General features: G+C 39.3%; 1 protein-coding gene across 2 annotated transcripts; it reads left to right on the top strand.

The window, feature by feature from the left end:
- Positions 1 to 11234: 11234 nt before the first annotated feature.
- Positions 11235 to 19777, top strand: LOC117994955 (uncharacterized). Of its 2 annotated transcripts, XM_034982932.2 has the most exons (7): positions 11235 to 11390; positions 16419 to 16555; positions 16666 to 16930; positions 17012 to 17223; positions 17303 to 17528; positions 18203 to 18522; positions 18949 to 19777. In XM_034982932.2, the coding sequence occupies exons 1-7, from the start codon at positions 11375 to 11377 to the stop codon at positions 19174 to 19176; spliced, it is 1404 nt and encodes a 467-aa protein (XP_034838823.1). In that variant the 5' UTR covers positions 11235 to 11374; the 3' UTR covers positions 19177 to 19777. The 2 variants fall into 2 exon arrangements, with proteins under 2 accessions (XP_034838823.1, XP_034838831.1); XM_034982940.2 differs by lacking the exons at positions 17012 to 17223; positions 17303 to 17528.
- Positions 19778 to 22420: the final 2643 nt, after the last annotated feature.

Genomic DNA, 22420 nt, shown 5'->3' with positions numbered 1-22420 from the left:
CTATCTGCATGCCAAATTTCAGCCCAATCCGTCCAGTAGTTTGAGCTGTGCGATGATAGATCAGTCAGTCAGTCAGTCAGTCAGTCAGTCACCTTTTCCTTTTATATATTTAGAAGAAGAAGAAGATATACGACTGTATTATCTCTGACTGTAGGTACTTGTATTAGTCAGAGCGTCGGGTGCGATCTCAGTAGACGCGGGTTCGAATCCTGCCGGTCCGGAATTTTTGATATGTAGGTATGTATATTTAAATTTACTAATTAGATAGCTAATTATTTACGGTCTTGGATATCTAGTTTTTATCTCTTCTTAGCAAAGTCTTACTTTATGCAGTATCTAGTATTAAGTAATAACTTAATTTTTTTAGTTTTGGTCAAACAAAAAATGACATCGTGATTCGCGTATAGGATGGTATAAAAAACTGGACAAGAACCTAGCTTACGTAAGGTTTTCTTGCACAATCAGTGTTATTTTTGGATTTAAAGTTTATACATATACCAAGTGGTCTAGTTCCAGTGTCTCCGTAAAATGTGTGACTCCGATGAATTCGACCGCCTTCGGTCGTATCACATACGACTCGTCACGACACACTTCAACGCAGTAATGTGTTTAGGCCCTGATTGAGAACTGGAGAGACTGGCGTCAGGATAAGAACTTTGACTTTGAACCTGCGCAGTGGATGATTTGTCGATCTATTTGGTGGCACGGAACGAAGAGAGGTGCGTCAGAGAGGAGGTGTTTGTGCCGTGCAAATTGATCACCGATTAGGAAAGTAAATATTATAGGTAGGTACCGTGAAACCTGCTGACTTTGCCACCAGTCAGTTGCTTTGCCATACCAAACTTTTTGAACCACTAAAAAGTGGCAAAGTAAGCAGGTTTCACGGTAGGTACTTTCTTTTCTTACATTACCTACACATCCCCTCCGTGATCACTCCACTGATCTCTTTTTACCTGACGCCATTATGCAACAGTACCTACCTACCTACCTACTACTACGTTAGTACTATTAAATTATTCTGTGCTACTAGGTACCTATAAGTTGTAATTTGGTTCGTTTTAAAAATATTTAAATACCTACTATGTAGCTTTTCAATTGGACTTCATCCGCGTGGACCTACACAAAATACAAACCCCTATTTTACCCCCTTAGGGCTTGAATTTTCAAAAATCCTTGCTTAGCGGATGCTAATCATCATAATAGCTATCTGCATACCAAATTTCAGCCCGATCCGTCGTAGTTTGATCCGTGCGTTGATAGATCAGTCATTCAGCCAGCTTTTCTTTATATAGGTACTTATATATTTTTATAGAAGGTCGATAATACCTACTATTTCATCTAGATACTTACTGAATATAAGGGCCAGTTGCACCATAGATAGTCATCGTTATAGTTGCCCACCAAACAGTAGGTAAAGTCGGTAGCACGAGTCAGTGTATACTTCCTATTGGTAAAGGTTAAAGAACCCCGAGCGATGTGTGCAACCCAAAGTGGCTATTAGGTCGTCAAAAACGTGGATCTGTGGTGGAACTGACTGTATATTATATATACTTACATATGTATATTTCCGACGTACACGTAGCTAACTATTAGCACCGAGGAACCTTCAAGCCACGGCCCATCTATCACCGTCTACACCTCCCACAAGTTGCATACATTTCGATTGAGGCAAATGTGTCGTAAAGCGAACGGATGCTGCTACTTTGTTATAATATCTAGTTACACTGTAGTACCACAGCTTTACGATATCCCAGTTCTGCAACGAATGTACTTGTACAGAGCAACGGCGGGGGTCTTAGCCCAGTTAAGAACATCGATGGACGAGGGTTTACGTGAGCGTTGTTAATATTTTAAGCCAGCCAGCCAGCCAGCCAGGGAGGGTATGTGGGACTCGCCGGCCGAGAGGCGACGCGCAGGAGCGCTGCTAGGTTTTAGTTTAGTGGGTATTCCACCCACTAAAACCCAGCAGCGCTCCTGCGTGTCGCCTGGCGACTGGCGGGAAAACCGAAGCAATCAGCCGTGACCCAGCCAGCGATGTCCGCCGAGGCGGACCCTCCACCGGGGTCCGGGACCCACTCACGAGGTCCCCCACCACACGTCCGAGGCGCACCAACGATGTGGACCTCCTCCCGCCGGGGGACCCAACGGGCGACAACGCGATTCTGCGCACGTCGCCCGCGTCTCATCCTTCGTCTCGTCCACTGCGCCCTCTGCTAGTCAGAGGGGCACGCGGAGTAACCTCCTCCCCTGCCAGGTCATTACCCATAGCCAACAATATGCTCGAAGAAAGATTATTATTAGCCATGTTATACCGGGGTGTACCGTCTCGAATACTGCTCTTCCCCTCGGACGCATCTAAAAGGACCAGCAGCACCCAGGCATACTGGGAGGTTAAGTATCTGGCTGGCACCCCACAACTTCCGTGCTAGCTTGACCTCCTCAACACATCGATGTATACCATGACAACTTTCAGATTTCAATCCTCTCCTTATTTCGTAGAGCTTCTGAAAGTTCTCTCTCAAATACAGGCAATCTCTTTCAGAAGTCAAGCTTAATTCTAAAATTGCATTGTTTCGCAGTTGCATATAAAAACAAATTGAAAAAATGCTTTACTTTTTCTGTTAGATTTTGAATGGATCAGCTGTTCCAGTATCTCTTATTGTGTACAACCTTCCCTTTTAAGGATTCAATGAACCTTTTCGGTGAGAAAAGCACGCTGGCTACGTAACTAAGGATACCATGTGTACGTTATTTTCAGGATTGATTCGATTTTTTTAAGTTTCGCTGGCTATAAGTGGCTGTCTGCAATTATTCTTTCAATGCTGAATACAGCGTCAGATGAATCTGTCTAAATATTAAAAAGGAAAAGGTGCCTGACTGACTGACTAACTGACTGATCTATCAACGCACAGCTCAAACTAGTGGACGGATCGGGCTGAAATTTAGCATGCAGAAACTGCATGCTAAATTTCTGCATGCATGTCATGCAGAGATCTGCAGAAACGGGAGGTCCGGGGCTCGATTCCCTGCAGGGACAATTTGGCAATTTGTCTCTGTCTGTCTATTTGGAGGCTATGACTGTAGCTAGTAAGGTACTTACTATCCTACTGACAAAGAGGTTCCGCCAAGCGATTTAAAGTTACGGTACGATGCCATGTAGAGAGTAAGACGTATAAATTGTCACAGAATGTGTATTTCTATTGCGCCGCTATAATAATAAATACTAAACAATTTCAAAATAACCACTATAAAAATTAAAAAAATTAAAAAGTGTTATTTTTGTACGATGGTACCTACGAAACCCTTAGTTTGCTAGTTCGAATCGCATTTAACCGATTTTTCTTAGATATAGGACGGCAGTATATTATGTCCACACTTACCCTTTGTGCGAGGACATCAAACCAAGCTATGTTTTCTTTGTATTCTATGCTTATTTTTTCATTCAATTCATTTCATTTATATGTCGTGTACACGGCAGCCCTAGATAATGATGGTCCTAAAAATATTATAAGTTTGATATGGAACCTAGTTGCCCTAGGGGTGGGGGTTGGGTTCATTGATCGTCCATTGTTAAGTGCGCGTGCGACGCCAGCTGCGGTACTACCCCTCTATTGGGGTAGCAGATGGTAGGATATGGAACTTTTTTATTGATCTAATCTGAAATTTCGCGTCACGCTTGACATGTTCTTGATGTGACTTACTTTTTACTAGCTGATCCTCGCGGCTTCGCCTGCGTTATCTTTTCCATTTACTAGCATAAAGATTGTAGGTACCTAAGTTTACGTATGTAAATTACAGCATACAGTAACTAGGTAGGTACAACTACAGTCAGTAGGTAGGTACGAATCGTTTCTATATCTATAGGTCATAACTATCTATACCTACCTACATTTAACATTGTGCGGTGTGCCTACAGGCACAGAATATACAGGTTGGCCGGAGATGTGACGTCTAAAAGAAAAAATTGAATACCTTATATTAAGGGGTATCCAAACCACTGACGCATGAAAATTATAAAAAAATCATTTAAAAATTCATATCTCCTAAACTATTGAAAGTCGCTGAACATACATGGGGGTGATTTGGATACTCCTTAATATAAGGTATTCAATTTTTCTTTTAGAGGTCACATCTCCGGCCATCCTGTATAATATGCTACAGGTCACAGGATCGAAAAAAACGGTAACGGAAATATAGGTACATTCTCTGATCAGCTCTATTACGGTTCATGAGATACCTAAGTACAGCTCGCTGACAGACAGACAGACGGATGGACATCTGGACGGACAGCGGACACTTAGTAATAGGGTTACGTTGGCACCTCGTTGGCACCCATCGGGTACAGACTACAGAACTCTAATAATATTATTATTATTTTTAATAACTATACGTACATAAAAGTTTTTGTTCGCAACTTTTATATTAACGCCATCTTTATTTACTTATTGTTATCGTTTAAATGCTAGGTGCAGCTTCACGTTCACGCTATCACAGCACGTAGAATAACTCCATCACGTAGTTTAGTACGTAAAGTATAGAGGGCGGTATTTATATGAAATTTATTTTGAGCAATTCAAGTAGATGGCAGCACACCCTATAAAATTATTTATTATATAGGCCCACGGAACAGAAAAAACTGTTTTTTCTGTTCCGTGTATAGGCCCGTCTCCCGAACTCCCGAACGACGCGGGTAGGCTATAATATTATAACCACTCTATGACTATGAAATATGAATGCCAAGCCAAACAACTTTTTTTTTTTTTTCAAAATTTCAAAACCGCGAATGTGCAATAGTTTAGGTACCTAGTTCACTCTGGTCCTAGTGAATTTGCTGAATGAAACGGGAGGTAGGTATAATGATAATAACTCAACGGTAGGTATTGATTTTAACATAATATTTTAATTTGTAAGGGTTCCGTACCTCAAAAATAAAAAGGAACCCTTATAGGACTACTTCGTTGTCTGTCTGTCTATCTGTCTGTCTGTCCGTCTGTCCGTCAAGAAAACTTATAGGGTTAAGGGTACCTACTTCTCGTTGACCTAGAATTATGAAATTTGGCAGGTAGGTTAATTTATCGGGCGATTGTCTAAAACCTGCATCAATCATTATTACAATCTCAATTGTTCTGATTGGCTGAATTTGTGCGATTCTTCTTGCAACAATGAATTGTGGCCAATAGTGAGCGAGCATTAACCAATCAGAGATGATTGCGATCGTGACATTGTAGCTGTCAAACAACCGCGATAGGGCCACTTATGGCTGACATTCGGGGAAAAAATCTGACGGTTTCTTGACAGACCGACAGACAGACAGACATACAGACAAACAGACAGACAGACAACAAAGTGATCCTATAAGGGTTCCGTTTTTCCTTTTGTGGAACCCTAAAAATAACAAATATATGTAATTAGTATTATTTTCAATTTTCAAAGTAAGATTACTATTTTCTATACAAAGTAGGGTATCATAATATGAAAGGGCTTTGCGTGTATATTCTAAAACAGATTTTTATTTCTTTTATGCATAATAGTTTTTGACTTATCGTGCACAATGTGGAAAAAATAACCGAGTACGGAACCCTCGGTGCGCGAGTCTGAATCGCACTTGGCCGATTTTTTTTTATTCAACAGGCGGACTGGACGATATATAAAAAAGTTAAGATGATACGATATTATATCTAAGAAAGAGTTTTCTTTAAAAGAAAAGAAAGATAAGCTTTTCTTATTTTATTCTGGAAGGAACCGTAAAAATGATAGGTATGCACTATGCAGCAGCAATTCTGTGCATGGACTGGTAGGTACATCGTCTTCACAAAATATGTACCTACCTAGGTACCTAGTCATCTGTTTGCATAAACGCCGATGACCTACCTATAGTCTATTTTAAATGGTGACGATGCAATGGCCGCGTCATCATTCAAATGATGGAGGCCGCAGTCAGAGTGAACTTAAGCTGTCATCAATACCTGGTTGTCCATGACATCATAAATAGGTAAGCCGTTACGTCACAAAGTGTGTCTAAGTTGTATACCTATTAGGTACCTAATCTGTGGGAACATCTTTAATTTTCCCGGATAAAATCAGTATGTCACTCTTCAAGTCTTGATTATATCCATGCAATTACCTACTTAAAAAAGCTGTGGTAGCCTAGTGGTTAGGACGTCCGCCTTTCAATCGGAGGTCGGGGGTTCGATCCCGGGCACGCACCTCTAACTTTTCGGAGTTATGTGCATTTGTAAGTAATTAAAATATCACTTGCTTTAACGGTGAAGGAAAACATCGTAAGGAAACCTGCATGCCTGAGAGTTCTCCATAATGTTCTCAAAGGTGTGTGAAGTCTGCCAATCCGCACTTGGCCAGCGTGGTAGACTATGGCCAAAACCCTTCTCACTCTGAGAGGAGACCCGTGCTCTGTAGTGAGCCGGCGATGCGTTGATCATGATGATGATGAATACCTACTTAGTTCACGTTATTTCGTTGCTCCGTTGCGACTGAAGGATAAACCAACAAACAAACACGTTAATTAGTAGGTACTTTAGGAATAATCCGGATATTTTTATGTATTGAACGCCTATTTATTCTCGACTATGTAATTGCTAAAAATAATAATTGTTTACATACAACCACCACTAGGTACCCATAAATAAAATTATGCGAAAGTGTGTTTGTTTGTTTGTTGGTTTATTGATTTGTTAATTTGTCCTTCAATCGCACGCAAAGGATATAAAAATCCATATTTCCATACTTATACTAATATTAGGTATAAATGCGAAAGTGTGTCTGTCTGTCTGTCCGTCTGTCCGTCTGCCTGCTAGCTTTTCACGGCTCATATAAAAGTACAGAGATAGCTTGTATCCCGGGGAAGGTCATAGGCTACTTTTTATCCCGGAAAATCAAAGAGTTCCCACGGGATTTTAATCGTGGTATGTACCCGATATCTACATTAAAATATGTCGTTTATCCACGAAATAAGCTTAAAATCATTAGATCACTGGGTAAGTTTGTCTGAGACGAGAAACATGCAAAATAGAATAAGGTAACATTCGTATTCAGACGCGGGCGCATGATTCAATAGTTTAGACATGAATCCGCTATTAGTTATGACCTTTTGTCAAATGAAAAATGAATCATTCTATAGTGCGCGACAGGTTGAGATGGCAATCGGGGTATGAAGCGAGGGAACGCCCTGTAGACCCATACGTCATCCGCGCTTGCCCGCACCGGATTAGCGCGGGGGCTGTGCGGGTGTGCGGGTCGTTCTCACCCTGATTGCTATCTCGAACTGTCGCGTACTTACTCTAGAGGCTAGAACGTCACTGATTGAGATCGAGGACTATTTCGTCATCTTTAATCATAACAACATGATTAATTAATAAACATGCAACTAAGTATTCATACCTCCAGGGTTAAAATAACAAGTTTACAAGATATTCCAGAGAGGTGATTCTCTAACTCAGTGTCTAACACTGAATGATAGCCACGGAGCTCATTTGACATTGGTTGGTTCTACATTGCTGCTTCACTGAGTGATATGAAAATATTTTTTTGTAGAAAACCTTCAATGGATTTGGGTGAAGGAAAACAAGGAGATGTAGTTATGAAGTCTGTCAATCCGCACTGGGTCAGCGTGATGGACTGTGGCCTTATTCTTCTTGTTTCACTACGGAACCTTAAAAAAGCAGAACTTTATCCTTGTGCTTATCATTTAGTATTCGCAAAAATAGTACAATCAATTACCTAATGTTTAAACTGCAGATTATTCAGTAGGTACACCGAAATAAGTAGGTACACCCACAGACACATAAATAGTGTACAGTACGGAGCCGAAAGTAATGTACCTACATCGGCCTTTAGAATGACATTTCGACTTCGTAAAGCGTTGTCTCTGTCACTCAGTCATACCTATATCAAATTTTGTCGGTCTCAACGACAGAGACAATGCTCTATAAAACCGCTATCTCTTTCTAAAGATCGATGTACATTATTTTCTGCCACGTACTTCACATACTTGTAGTTTATACATAAGTAATACATTATTCGACTTATGTTAAAGTTGTTAATTTTCAAGGACATTGCGCGACGTGGTGAAGCTAATTATTGCAAGTTGTTATCAGCATTCGTTGAACAACAAACCAGTCCAGAGTTAATTTGTTTGTAGATAATCTACTTACCAATGTATTTACAAATTTAGTGATGACATAACCGTGTGGGACGCCCTCCAGCACGATGGACCGACGATATAAAGAGGCTGGCGGGAAGTGGCTGGATGAGGAAGGCTGAGGACCGGGTGTGGTGGCGCTCTTTAGGGAAGGCCTATGTCCAACAGTGGACATCCACAGGCTGATGATGATGACGATGATGATGATGATGATAACCGTGATGAAGGTACCCGTGGTACTACTGGTAGGCATTAAAACTTATTTTCTACTAGCTTTTATATTATCTTCTGTGCTTATAGCTCAAAAGGAAAATCGGAACACTTATAGGATCACATTGTTGTCTGTCTATAGGTCTGTAACGAAACCTACAGGATAGGTACTTACTTCCCGTTGACTTAGAACCATGGGCAAGTAGGTAGGTCTTATACAAGACATAAGGGGAAAAATCTGAAAACCATGAATTTAGGGTTACATCACACACAAAAAATTAAATTGTGGTCATGATGAACTAATAATTAGTATTTACAATTTTTGAAATAAGATAACTATATCAAGTGGGGTATCATGTGAAAGGTCTTCACGTATAAATTCTAAAACAGATTTTTATTTGTTTTTACGCTTCATAGGTAGTTTTTTAATTATCGTGCAAAATGTCGAAAAAATATGACTGTATTACGGAACCCTCGTTTCACGAGCCTGACTCGCACTTAGCCGATTTTTATGCAGTTTTTGAATTATCGTGCAAAACGTCGAAAAAAAACGACAGTAGCCCGGATCCCTGGATGCGCAAGCCGACTTATAATATCGCAAAAAGTCTATTTACTCATACCAAGTGAGAGTGACTGTCAACCGTTTGAAGAGATAGACGTCGCAACTCACAACATAGTCTACCTACTTAGTAGACTGTACTTATTATCAATTATTTAAAAATTCAAGTGTTCCAAAAATAATACTGCACAGTATTATAGAACATTACTAGACACAAAAGTAGGATAAGATAGGTAGGTAGGCATAAGAAGTTCAAAACCCTGGCGCTTATCCAACAATTCGGGACTGGTAAATTGGTGATTCGTAGAAATTCGATCATCAAATAGGCTACTTGACAATTTTTTTAAGTTGGTCTTAAATGGTTAATATTTGTCCTATTATATCAAAAAAATTAACACTATATTTTTTTGCGCCATAAAAACCGTAAAACTTTAATTTAAAAAAATATTTTTCTTAGACAGGTGAAAACACTGTCGGCCATGTTTGGCCGATAGATTATCTGTGCTCTGACGTCATGCATTTGTAAACAACAGTATAACCACAGCTGTTGTTTACAAATGCATGACGTCAGAGCACAGATAATCTATCGGCCAAACATGGCCGACAGTGTTTTCACCTGTCTAAGAAAAATATTTTTTGGTGTTAATTTTTTTGATATAATAGGACAAATATTAACCATTTAAGACCAACTTAAAAAAATTGTCAAGTAGCCTATTGTTATTAGACCTAAATAAGTACTTACTGGCCTAATAAATCAATACCAAGAGTAGGTTTTTTTAGGTACCAACCTAGTCTATTTTTTAATCCCGGAGAAAAAATGACGTTTCGTGTGTTGCCTGTTTTTTACGGCTATTTATAATGGTGATATGGTGCAATCGATACTTATCGATAAATATGTTGTAGGTGATTATGGTGATAATTAGTGAAAGTGTAAATCTTTTTTTTTAGTCATGTCTGTTCGAGAGGAGATTTAAATTAGAAGAGCAGCAGTTTCCTATTTCTGTCTACGTCTAGATATAAAAATAATCACAGTTTTTACGTCAGTGAATATAATTTTCAGATTACTTGTGTTTTGAACAAAAAACGTTGAAGCGGTTCCAAAAATAATTAAATAATAGGTATTTTTCTCTCACTTTCTCTCTGTTCGATTCTTAAGTTCAGACAGACATAACGTCTCTCGTCAACGTTGCTGTCAGGGCATGGATGCCTCACTTAGCTCCAACTAGGGCAAAATCTCGGAAACAACCTCCAACCTACGTGCGCTAAAGCGCAGGCACTCGTTTAGGACGTCGTCATGAGGTTTCAAGAGAAAAAAAACCAGACCAATCTTCCGCGCTTCCGCTATGACCACGTGCGTCGCCAACTCACCAGTCATCTGTTTTGTTTGTTTGACCTTCCACTTTTAAATTTTCCATGTAGATTGTAGGTAGATAACTTATCTACTAAGTACTTAGAATAAATTTATTTTCTATCCTAAACTACTTTTCCAGTATTTAACCAAAGAAGTGTTGGAGAATTTGGTAATTTATTAAGTACCTTATTATAAAAGGAGTCTAGTACTTATATTTATTTTAACTTGGCCTTCACGCAAGCTATAAAGGTGATGAAGGTCATCTTACGTGTTTAATCTACATAAACGGCGATACGCTTGACAAAACAACACGAAATGCTGCTATTATGAATTAGGACTTTGAGAGTAGGTAACACCTAGCTTTAAATCCGAAAGGCAGTACACCAGATTTTCATAGAACCCTTATCCCTTAGAATCGGTATTGGCATCGCACCAGAATAAACGCTTGGCCTTACGGCTTTGCTTTCCAAGGCCTCTTACCCAGACCAGACGAGCTAGTTTAGTTAGAAGTTATAAAATTTCAAATTTATCCAGCCCTTAAGTTCAGATCCGTGATTTTTTAATCATAAGAGGGGTCAGCCATAATATGGCCAACCAGCCATATGGCCTACCAAATGCTCTATTTCCAGCATCAGAATACCTAAATACTTACTGGTTTCTTGTCAACTGCGTCAAAGTATCTTCTTGTGATATTTATTGTTTACGGGATGATCTGTTTGCTTTTATGGGACAGGAAGATGAATTTATGCATGCGGCATCTGTATTTTTATGTGGGATCTCGGCAAGTAGAAGCCAGGTTTTATTTTGTGCGCCATTCGAACAAAACAATATTCAAATGTATCTAGTGCTAGTCACTAGTCATGTCAGGTATCTAAAGGATGACATCATAGAAAATTACGTTGGAGCCTCGGTGTCCATGAGATGTAACACGACCGAATACAAACTGTATAACCGGCTACCGACTCTGCACTCTGCAGACTGCCGAGTGCCGACCTCCCGGCTCCCTCCCTCTGTTTAGTTCAGAGGCCGGCTTCACTCCGAGCTCACGTACTGAGGTTTAATATAACAGTGACTAAGTTATTTATTTATCTCAACCATGGCAAACATTCTAGGTAAGTGAGAAAATAATTGTTTACATACGAAAATAGGCCCTCATAAACAAATGATTTTTGCGTGCGCGTTTTAAATTTTCAACAGAAATTTTATCCACTTAGTGATCGGATGATGTTTTGTGTGGTATAAAAGAACTCTATAGAATTCTAATGTTTTATTTGACATGCCGGCCGGCCATGCAGGGAGTAGCCGGCGTTATTTTGGCGCAAGGCCAAGCCGGGTGTGACGTGGCAGCATCTAGAATTCGTTAGGATCAATAGCATAACAACATTTTTCATTTCCGAAATAGTACCTATTTTGATCACTCTAATCGCGTCTAACATTTCTAGCTCCGTGTACCTATAATAGCTTCTTGCTTTATCTATGTAGGTACTTCTAACTGGTTAATAATTCTGTAGATAGTTCCTAAACATACTACCTTCAAACTACGTTCTTAAGCATAAATAAAATTGTTATTTTTCCGAAGTTTCCACTTTCCCAAATCGTAGTTGTAGATAAATTATATAGTTAGAAGATTGCTCATAATTATCTCATTAGATAATTGAAGTAGGTGTTATGACATTGTTGGATTTGAAACGCAGATGAGGTCATCCGTAATAAATCGTCGCACACAATACCTAAATTTATTAGAGCTTGTGAATTGGTGTTATTGCTAACATTCAGGGTGTGGCACATTTATATAGGTACTACCTAATCATAGATTGGTAGTCGCATAATGAATAGAAAATGATGCAATAAAACTTAAAGCAAGCCTTGTCTAATTAGGTATTGTACAAATCATCCCGCGTGGGATGGTGCCGAGAATACTGACTCCATTTCCACGCTGGATAGCCTGGCTGATTTCACTACTCTTGCAGAGGTCTCAACCGCAAACGGAAAAAAAGTACCTAACTCTCGATAAGAGAGGCATCATGCGCCGCTTATTTCGGTCATTTCTGCTTAATTAGAATTCTTATCACTTAAAAAATAGCAGATTTCTAACTTGAAAACTTTTCTCGAAGTGGCGGAAAACCGGTCCCCACCCAGTACCGGGTACAGGTACCTTCCCAGCCACGTTTTCTTTTCTTTTTTTAATTTTTTGGTTGTGTTTGGTTTGTATTATTTATTGTAAGTAATGTAACTTTATAACAATATTATTATTACAGTCTTTAGACAGTAGACTTTACTATGTATAGTTTGGTGGGTAGGTATCATGTAGGTATAGTTATTATTAGTAGAGTAGTATATTTTGTTTACCATCGTAAGTAGTAAATACGTGTCATTACAAAATACCTTCATGAATCTATTGTGAACGAAGATGTAATAAATGATCACGTTAACTTAATGACTCATGATACACGACATGCGACTGTAACTACCTATTGTATCTACCCACCATCTTCTATCAACATTACAATAAGTTTGTTTAGTTTCACTCAATTTAAGTAGGTTAGGACAGAAACTACTAAACTGACTTTGTTTTTTTCATGTTTTTCATTTATTAAACATACTCTTATAGTTCTTATACCTCTTTAGTCCTTGACCTTCTGCACACTCATTTTATAATAGACACGTATGTACATATTTGCAGATCTAATTGGTATAATTAAAAGAAGATCATAATTATTGTATTGCTCTAGGTTTAGTCTTTTTCTGTTTTTAATCTTATCTGAGGGTCGTGCAAATTCCTAGTCGTTTTCTATCTTTACATTAGCTGTAGATCGCATCATGCATATTCCTAAACATTTTCTGTCTTCATGAATGAGAGTCTGTGTAGTTTCCTAGTCATTTTCGGTCATTATAATATTTTAATGGGTCGTGTTCGCATTATTGTGCTGTGGTAATATTACAGCTGACCTCCATTTTCTACCGTCCTTGGCACATTGGGCGTTACCTTTATGTTATTTAGTGAGGAAACTGTGAGTTATGTGATTCTGATTAGATCATTGCGCCTGATAGGCGTTTTTTCCCCTTTTACTTTGGGCATTTCAATAGGACTAAGTCATCGACGTATCGTATCCAAAACATGCCAGTTTTCTGTGGAAACAGGTTTTCTATTTGCAGAATTCACTAGATAAATATTTTTTTATGACTGCACTTAGTTAGGTACCTTACCATCTACCTACCACGCAACAATCTTTGAGCTAAATTAAACTATATTAGTAGGTATCTACGTGAACTATTTCACTGATTGCACTAACAAGGCATTCCACAGCATTAGCTCACTTTCGTAGGTCATTCGCTATCATTGGGAGATAAACATTTGTACCTACCTAGGTACGTTATGTTATTTTCCTGTACCTATTTATATAAAACAAGTTAATTTATAGATTTTTGGCTTTCATTTTCTATTTTGAATAGCTGATGTTTCGCGACTCTATTATAGGTAAGAACTTATTTCTTTACTTAGTTATTACTAAGAAGAATGGGTATAAACTGAAGAAGTAGATCTAGATAGAAGGATTATCTAGGTAAATAAAATAAAGTGTTCGAATCTTGAAGGTCGCATAGCGTAGGTACCTACGTATTTGTCACTTATTTTGTTGTTATTGAAATTTTTAGATCTTCGTCGAGTTTCTTGTATAAACCGGTTAAGTTTATTTGTTTTGCATACTAATAGCACTAATACATCCATGTAATGTACTTATGTATGATGTTTATGTTATACCTAACGTGCGCGCCATTAAATTCAACTAATTAAATCAAAAGGCACCATTCCACGCGGTCATGATTTATATAGTAATTAGATAAGGCTAGCTTTAAGTTTTATTGTATTAAATCAAATGAATTCATTCCTTAATTATAATTTGTACCGTTAATGGCCAAATATTAAAATATTGCTTAAAAGTCTGTTCACTAACATAGTGATTAGTGTCGCTACCCAACTAGTGTTTATTATTTATTTTTATTTATTACAATAAACATAAGAATAATAAAGTAGGTATTCTATTTTATTCTTAGAATAGAAAACATTTATCTAACAAACACAGTGAAAAATAATATTAATAAAAGCAAAATAATAAATGCGCCTGCGGGTGTAGCGACACTAAGTTAGTGAACAGACTTTACCGTCACCAAACTAAGCCTCCATCGCTCAAGGGCGAGGAGCAAGAGGTCGATGATTCAATCCCCAAAAATCTTATTTAAACACAAGTTATTCTTTGTTTGAAAAATGTAGGTACATTGTAGGCATATTATGTGCAGCTGACCTAACATATCCTATAATGCTAAATATCTAAGTACTTTGCAAAGTTAGAAATCTGTAAAGAAACCTAGTTCTAAAAATTAAAGCATAATACATTGCATGATGTTGGACTATGGCTGGCTTTACGTCGCGTCGACTCGTCAGGGACAAGCGAGCCTACGCCTAAGGTTTGTACGCACCTGAGCGGCGCGGCGCGGCGCTTCAGCGAGCTGCACGTCGCGGCACAGAGCTTCAAAATATCATTTCTATCATTTTGTATGGCGCATATCGCACTAGAGCGGCGCTATATTTTCTGAGTCGATGATGTCATAGTGTCGACTGTCGAATCAATAACTTGTACTGGGAAATAACGAAATCTGGCGTCTAACGATTAAGGAGCTGACCTTAAATGTTAATAGCATTGTTTTTCGACGTCCGCGTCGTTCTATCTACATCTACGCTGCATAGGTGGGTTGGTAACATGGTAAATTAAGTTCCAAATAACATATCATTTAGCTAGGTACTTAATTACCTAGTTTTTTCAAGCAATTCCTATTGTTACGGAATTGTACGGGTTGTAGGTAGTTGGTATTCTGGCTAAAACTGTACTTATGCCACAAAACTTTGAAAGCACCTAAATGCCCATGCGGTGACGGTTTCAACGGTTTCAACTTTTAAATATCAAGGTGCGGGGTGCCCCCCTAGAGTAAGTCCCTAGCTATTTAAAATTATACAACTATGGAACTAGAAATCAGCGCAATCCCCACAAACAAGGAACTTCATGCACAATTTTTTTACTGAATCGTTTTAATTCTCTTTGACTGTGGATCATTTTACTCTTTGCTGTAAATCGACCAGCAGCCGTGGCGTGTGGGGTCGGTGTGTTGGTTTTGATTTTTGACCACGGTATGCACTAGATAGGTACCCGATTCAAAATTGAAAAAATCCTTCCCGATCCGTACCTACTATATATATGTAGATGCAAAAGTGTCTGTCTGTCTGTTAGCTTTTCACGATCCATACGCTTAACTGAATTTGTTGAAATTCTGTACCTGCAGAGACAGCTCACAGCTTGCATTCTGGGGAAGGACATAGACTACTTTTTATCCCGGAAAATCAAAGAGTTTCTACAGGATTTTTAAAAACCGACTAAAACCAACCGACGAAACGAAAGAAAAACCATCCGCAGGAGAAAGATACTGAGTCGATCGGAATGCAGTTACAGTTACATATGTGACTCGCCCCGGCTTTCATGCTTTAAAAACACACTAGAGGCAGGACTGGCAAGACTCGGTAGAGAGGGTACGTTAATAGGTACATGTCATGTTAGTCAGTCAGTTGCTGGTTTCTCCTTTTATATTATGTTTTGTAGATTTACATAATATAAACAAACTTAGTGTACCTGAGGCAAAAACATTATAATCTAACAAAATATTTTGCTACAGTATAGGTACCTAAGGTTTTGCTAAGACTACTTAATACTTAATACTTAGGTAATTTGTAAAACTTGTGGGTGCGCTGCGCCCGGCCAGGCCAATCTCCGCATACCAACACATTGAACTAGACTATATTTAGAAATGCTGTTAGGCTACCGGCCTACCGCTTTCGTGGGCTATTAATTTTATACTGTAACCTTAAAAGAAGTCGGTAGGAAAGGCTTATTACTTATATGTATAATGGTACTGTCGCGTACTGAATGCTAAGAAGGTAGCATGGACGAATAAAATAAAGTCCATGGAAGGTATTTGTCATTCTTCGAAATCCGCACGAACAACTCTTCGTAAGGAATTTGTTTAGGTATTTAGCATTCAAATTTTGAATGTACCTACTGTATTAAAAAAAGAAAATCGTAAATTTGTTACAGATGTGTCTACGGACGATAACCTCCAATACCAATTCTTCCCGGTATCCAGAGGCTCCGTCCAGTTCAAGATAAGGGCTCCTAATGACGCCCATATCGCTCTCACCATGGGACCCCAGGAATCTGACCCGATGTATGAGGTGCGTCACCGTCTTACCATAAATACCATACTTACTTATCATAAATCTTGTGTGAAATATTACCTCCAAACAAAATAGACCAAACATAACAAAATTAATTTTTATTTCAGGTTTTCATCGGTGGTTGGGGTAACACCAAAAGTGTAATCAGAAGAAATAGAACCAAACCCGAGAAAGTTGAAATCGAAACACCCTACATTCTCAACGCTGGTGAATTCCGTGGTTTCTGGGTGCGTTGGGATGGCGGCGTTATTTCAGCTGGCCGTGAGGGAGAGGCAATTCCCTTCATCTCCTGGGCTGACCCGGAGCCTTTCCCGGTCAACTTCGTCGGAGTCTGCACTGGTTGGGGTGCCACTGGCACTTGGAAAATCGAAGGTTTGTTCTATTCTAACGTCAGACAATCACAAAATGTACCCAACAATCCCTTAAATTACATCTACTAAATTCACGGTGCAGATGGAGCGGAGTTCAATACGCCCGACAAGTTAGACTATAAATTCGGGCCTGTAGCGGCCGGTTCCTTGGCACTAGAATATCGTGGCCCGCACAACTGTCACATCTGCCTCACCCCAGCCCCCGGCGAAGTCGACCCGATGTACGAAATCATCCTCGGTGGTTGGGAAAATTCACAGTCCGTCATTAGGCACTGCAGACAGAAACCCGACAAGGTACTTGATATTATGAACCGATATCGATGTAAAGCTACCGCAAATTTGAGCAACATTATATCACTCTGAAACTTCGTAGGTAACTGTCCCAACACCTGGTATTATGAACCCCAACGAGTTTAAAAAGTTCCTCATCGAGTGGCGCTGTGGCAGATTGACGGTTCGGGACGGAAGGTCAGGCGCAGTCTTGATGGAGTGGATGGACCCATCGCCTTTCCCCGTTACTCACTTCGGCGTGCGCTCTGCATACGGGGCTCGAGGAAATTGGCGAATTTCGCATTTCACCAAAGGCGGTGCCCAACCACGTTGAGTGATCAATGACCATGCTTAATGTTATTCGCTGTTCCTGCATTCGTATTATATTATATTTATAATACTTACCTATATTAACTTGCCAAATTAGATCGTTAATAAATTAGTACTGTAAACTAACAAATAATAAAGATCATATTATTATAATAGGTTATTAATTTGTATGGTTATTGTGTGGCAACCTTCGGTAACAGGGAGCACTGGATTTGAATTGGATTGTGGTATGTTGGGTACATTTCGTGAATTTGATTTAACTTTTCGATTTCTTATATATTTTGCATGCTGATGAATGTTTATACCTAGGACATTGAAGTCTAATTTTCTGAAAAGCACTTACTTATTTTAGACAAATTCTTAGGACAATTTATAACTTGGACGGCGTATATTTATAATTTGAATTTATTTTTTACTGCACTTAATCTCCTATTTTATGAAAGGTATCTATCTTCTTAGGTCATCTTTCAATACTAAGTTTTCTTTAGTTATGAATTCATAAAATTGTTTAATTTGCACCTACCGTACCTACTTAGGTAGGTGCTTACTTATGCTTTTTTATTTATAAAACTGGTGCTTTAAAACCAAGCTTATTACATCATTTTACTTTTTTTAAATTGCTATTTATGCAAGATCGTTTGCCATTTGTTTCAAATATCTATTTCTATTTTAGTAGCGCCGTCGGCCCCGCATGCTTCTGCCCTGTACAGCGCACCACCTGGCTATCCCGGTGCAGGTGCTGGCTACCCTGGTACAGGCGGTGGTTACCCAGGTGTCGCTCCAGTATCAGGCGGCGCAGGCGTGTGGACAGACGCCACATCTGGCCAGGTGCCCCCAGGAGCTGTGGTCGGGGGCCAAGACTGCTCCGGAGAGCCAATGTATGTGGCTAGAGCACGGCATGAGGGCGCTTTGATTCCTGGCAAACTGTGCTCGTCCCACGGCTGCGCGTATGTGCCATGGGGTGGAAAGGAAAACGCCAAGAATGAGTATCAGGTTCGTTTTTAATTTTTGCACCTCCGTAGTTTTTTTGGGTATATTTGATAAACCAGTTTACCAATTTTCGAGTCTATTTAGTCCACGTCGATCTAATGCAGGGGCCTGGTTTATTTGAAACAATAATAATTTTAAAATGACATCGTATGAAGTAATTCATCCTAGACCTAGACCATAAAAACTAAAGTTCTGTTAATGAAAGAGTGTCGTCAGTGAAGACAGGGCCTGTAGAAGTGTAGATATATCTACATAATAAGATAAAAAAAAGGCAAAACAGATAGTAGCAAAATATACTTGAACATGACTGTGGATGAAAATCCCAATCTTAAGCTTAAACACCAGGCATCCATAATGTTTATGACAAAAACTCCCTTTTTGTTTACCCTATTTGCTTTTAAACTAATGTTATGTTCAATCTATTTCCAGGTGTTGATCGGCGGTCCCAGCAACTGGGTGCCCACGAATGGGTCAAACATTCCTCCCGGCGCATTCCCCGGAGGCGAAACGGAGGACGGCGAGCCTCTGTTCGTCGGCAGAGTGCGTCACGAGGGAAGCCTCACCACCGGCAAGGTGCAACAATCTCACGGGGTCTGCTACATCTCATTCGGCGGACAGGAGCTCGGTTTCCCCGACTATGAAGTACTTGTTGCCTAAACGTCAATATATTTTATACTGCGTCAATCCAATGCGTTTTTATGTAAGTCAATATTACACCAAAGTCATGCTTACAGTCTGACGAGTGCTGATTATGCGTTCGGCTTCAATGAAGCTATATAATAAAGTGCCTTTAAAAAAACTTATTGTCAATAGGAGATGGTCTGAAAATGTATGGAGAGTAGCTCTGATTAATGGAAACAAATATACCTACTCCTACTTGTTCCTCTAGTTTTGCAACCATTTTTTAATCTCGGTCATGTAAAACATTCGAAGATTGTATAAATTCTAAATTGGATTGAAACAGTTTTAGTAGGTATGTGTAACTGATTACGCTTCCAAAAAGCGCATTCAGAGCTTCTCGTGTCGTGAATTCGTGATTGAGCTTTCAAGGCTTTATTAATAGTTGTTTAAGTATAATATCTACGTTCTACCATGGTTAACAAATTCACACTGTGCCTGGTAAAATCTTTAATGCACTGCATAATGCTCTCGTAGTAATGTTGTTATTGATTATTATTATTAAACGTAGTGATTATATTCTCTGATATTGCTGTAACAGCTACTATGTTATATTTTTATTAAATTATTTTTAAACGCATTACTGTTTTAATTACTTGGTACTGCTTAGATCCAACCAAACTATCATACAGTCTGCACTTTGACCACACCATAGCGCCGTTCCAATAAGCACGCTTAAAGGTTCGTACGCACCTGAGCGGCGCGGCGCGGCGCTTCAGTCCGACTGCAGAACGCGTCACCTCAGGCCGCTCGACGGTGCCTACCGCACAACAACTTCAGTACGCGGCACCTCGCGTCACTTGCGCGTCACTTTTATACCCGTTCGCGTACGAGCGCGAAGCGCCGCGCCGCGCCGCTGGGTATGTCGCACTAGCGTCACTGCACTGCGCGTCGCTTCGCTGCGCTTCAAAATATTCTCTCCAGCCGTGCCGCGCGGCAACGCGCGGTGAAGCGCTGTGCAGCGCCGCTCTAGTGCGATATGCGCCATACAAAATGATAGAAATGATATTTTGAAGCTCTGTGCCGCGACGTGCAGCTCGCTGAAGCGCCGCGCCGCGCCGCTCAGGTGCGTACGAACCTTTAGGAGCATCTTTTCACCCCGATGCAAAATGAGAGGTTACTTTGTCTGTTTGTGGTGTATCGCATATTATCGTATCGCTCAAACGGATGGACCCTAGTTAGTAAAACTAACGATTTTTTTATTTTTTTTTGGGATTTTTTCCGAGTGTGCCCCAGTTTGTTGAAGCACGTCAAGCCGCAATAGAGCCAGTATTGATTGGTCAGATCTTAAGGTCAAATGCACAATTAGTGGTCAATTTGATACACAAAATGGAGTTAAGCTCCGAGAGGGTGTAACCCGTGTAACATTGCTTAAGATTCTTTAACAATGTTATCACATTTCTATTAGATATATACCTACTTGTATATCTGCAAACTTGACTTTGAATGTTTCTTTGTTTGTCCCGTACGCATTCCTATATATACTTAAAGCGCCGTCTCTGTCACTCATACCTGTGCGACATTTGGTCGGTCTCAAAAACAGGGACGTCACTGTGACAACACTCTACGAAATCGTAATCTAATTCTAAAGTTCAGAGCCTCAACTCAACGGGTAAAGGAGTGGACTGAAAACCGAAAGGTCGACGGTTCAAACCCCGCCCGTTGCACTATTGTCGTACCTACTCCTAGCACAAGCTTGACGCTTAGTTGGAGAGGAAATTGGAATATTAGTAATTTAACATGGCTAATATTCTTAAAAAAAAATATGTCAATATTTCCTACCGGACGCTGTACAATTCATGCGATTGAAACTTTGTATAGGTACAGTTGTTGTTGGAACTTGCGGAAAGGTTTCTAATATAAGTAGGGCCAAAAGTCATTGAATTAGGAAGTAAAGACCAACTTAATAGGTACAGTAGGTATTTATTATTGTTTAAGGTCTTTGGTCATTTCCAGAATAAAACGTTTAAGTATATAGGACCTAACTATTTAGGTAAGTTTTTACCGGTTACCCATTGGTTTTAGAAGGTCGACAGGTCGAGATGGCAATCGGGGTATGAGGCGAGGCATCCCCACCCCGATTGCTATCTCGACCTGTTGCGTCTACTATGGTTTAGCAGCTCTGCTTGCTTCGTCACCTCGTCGGGCATTCTAAAACCGCCGCTTGATATCAATGTTACCCATGTTGAAAAAAGGCCTGGAAAAGAAAAATGGAGCTGGAATCCAGAGCCTAAAGCCAGTTAAAAAACAAAATATGCTGCCATGCCCCAGGCAATTTCCCGATTAGCGGGGGATAAAAGGCTTATGCGGGGAGACTGTGAGATCATTTTTACTAAAAGTTCCCCATTTTACACACAATTATTTTGGAAAATAATATGTTTAGTTATTTTTCACATTAATAATCATTAATCAGTAATAACTTTTAAAATGTATGTAAGTACATGTCTATTTTATTGAAAAAAAACCACTATAGTCGGATTTTTAATTAAACAACACGTTTTGACATTAGCTAATGTCAAATCGTAAAATATTGATACCATATTTAAGATGTTAGTGATGTATGTGGTTCAATTGGTTTATGTGAATGAGTCCATGAACCATGTCCTGCCTTTCTTTAGATTGAAATTTCACAAGAAGAGTAAAGAAGAAGCATTATAAAACTAGTAAATAATTACTAAAATAAAATAAGTACTTACAGATGGTATAATAGTTAGTGCTTTAAAAAGGGATTTTAGAACATGATTCACGTGAATGTTTTTATTGAGCCATAAGGTGTTCTTAATGTTACTAAATAATTTACAGCAGCATAAACCATTAATTTCACTGAACTATCGACTCACAATGTTTGACACGTTTCTAAAGTTACCCTTAGCTACTGTATCAACTGGATTGGTGGTTCATACCAATATTATGTTGTTACCCCCAGCACTATTTATTATTATAAAAATCTGGTAGCACTGGAAACGTCAAAAAATGTTGTTTAATTAAAAATTCGAGTAACTATAATAAAATTATGCTGAGAGTTTTTCAATGAACAGTGACGAAAAGTGGAGATTAGATTTTCCGGGAATTCAAAAATATACATTAACAACACTGGCATGTCTGACAGTCGAGGAGGATCGATTTCGGAAATACATAAATCATTATTACAATAGCAATCGTTGTGATTGGCTGAATTTATTGTCTTCTTGTTGCAACGATGGATTGTAGCCAATAGTGAGCG

This window comes from Maniola hyperantus, chromosome 2 (assembly GCF_902806685.2).
Source record: "Maniola hyperantus chromosome 2, iAphHyp1.2, whole genome shotgun sequence".
NCBI classification, from domain to species: domain Eukaryota; kingdom Metazoa; phylum Arthropoda; class Insecta; order Lepidoptera; family Nymphalidae; genus Maniola; species Maniola hyperantus.
The sequence above is the reverse complement of the archived record's forward strand: the minus strand, read 5'-3'. Positions and strand labels throughout refer to the sequence as shown.

Excerpts from the sequence above, each read along its gene's own strand:
- LOC117994955 (XM_034982932.2), top strand. Across the intron at positions 17,529-18,202 it reads CAAAGGCGGTGCCCAACCAC|TAGCGCCGTCGGCCCCGCAT; the intron begins GTTGAGTGATCA and ends TTTCTATTTTAG. Across the intron at positions 18,523-18,948 it reads ACGCCAAGAATGAGTATCAG|GTGTTGATCGGCGGTCCCAG; the intron begins GTTCGTTTTTAA and ends ATCTATTTCCAG.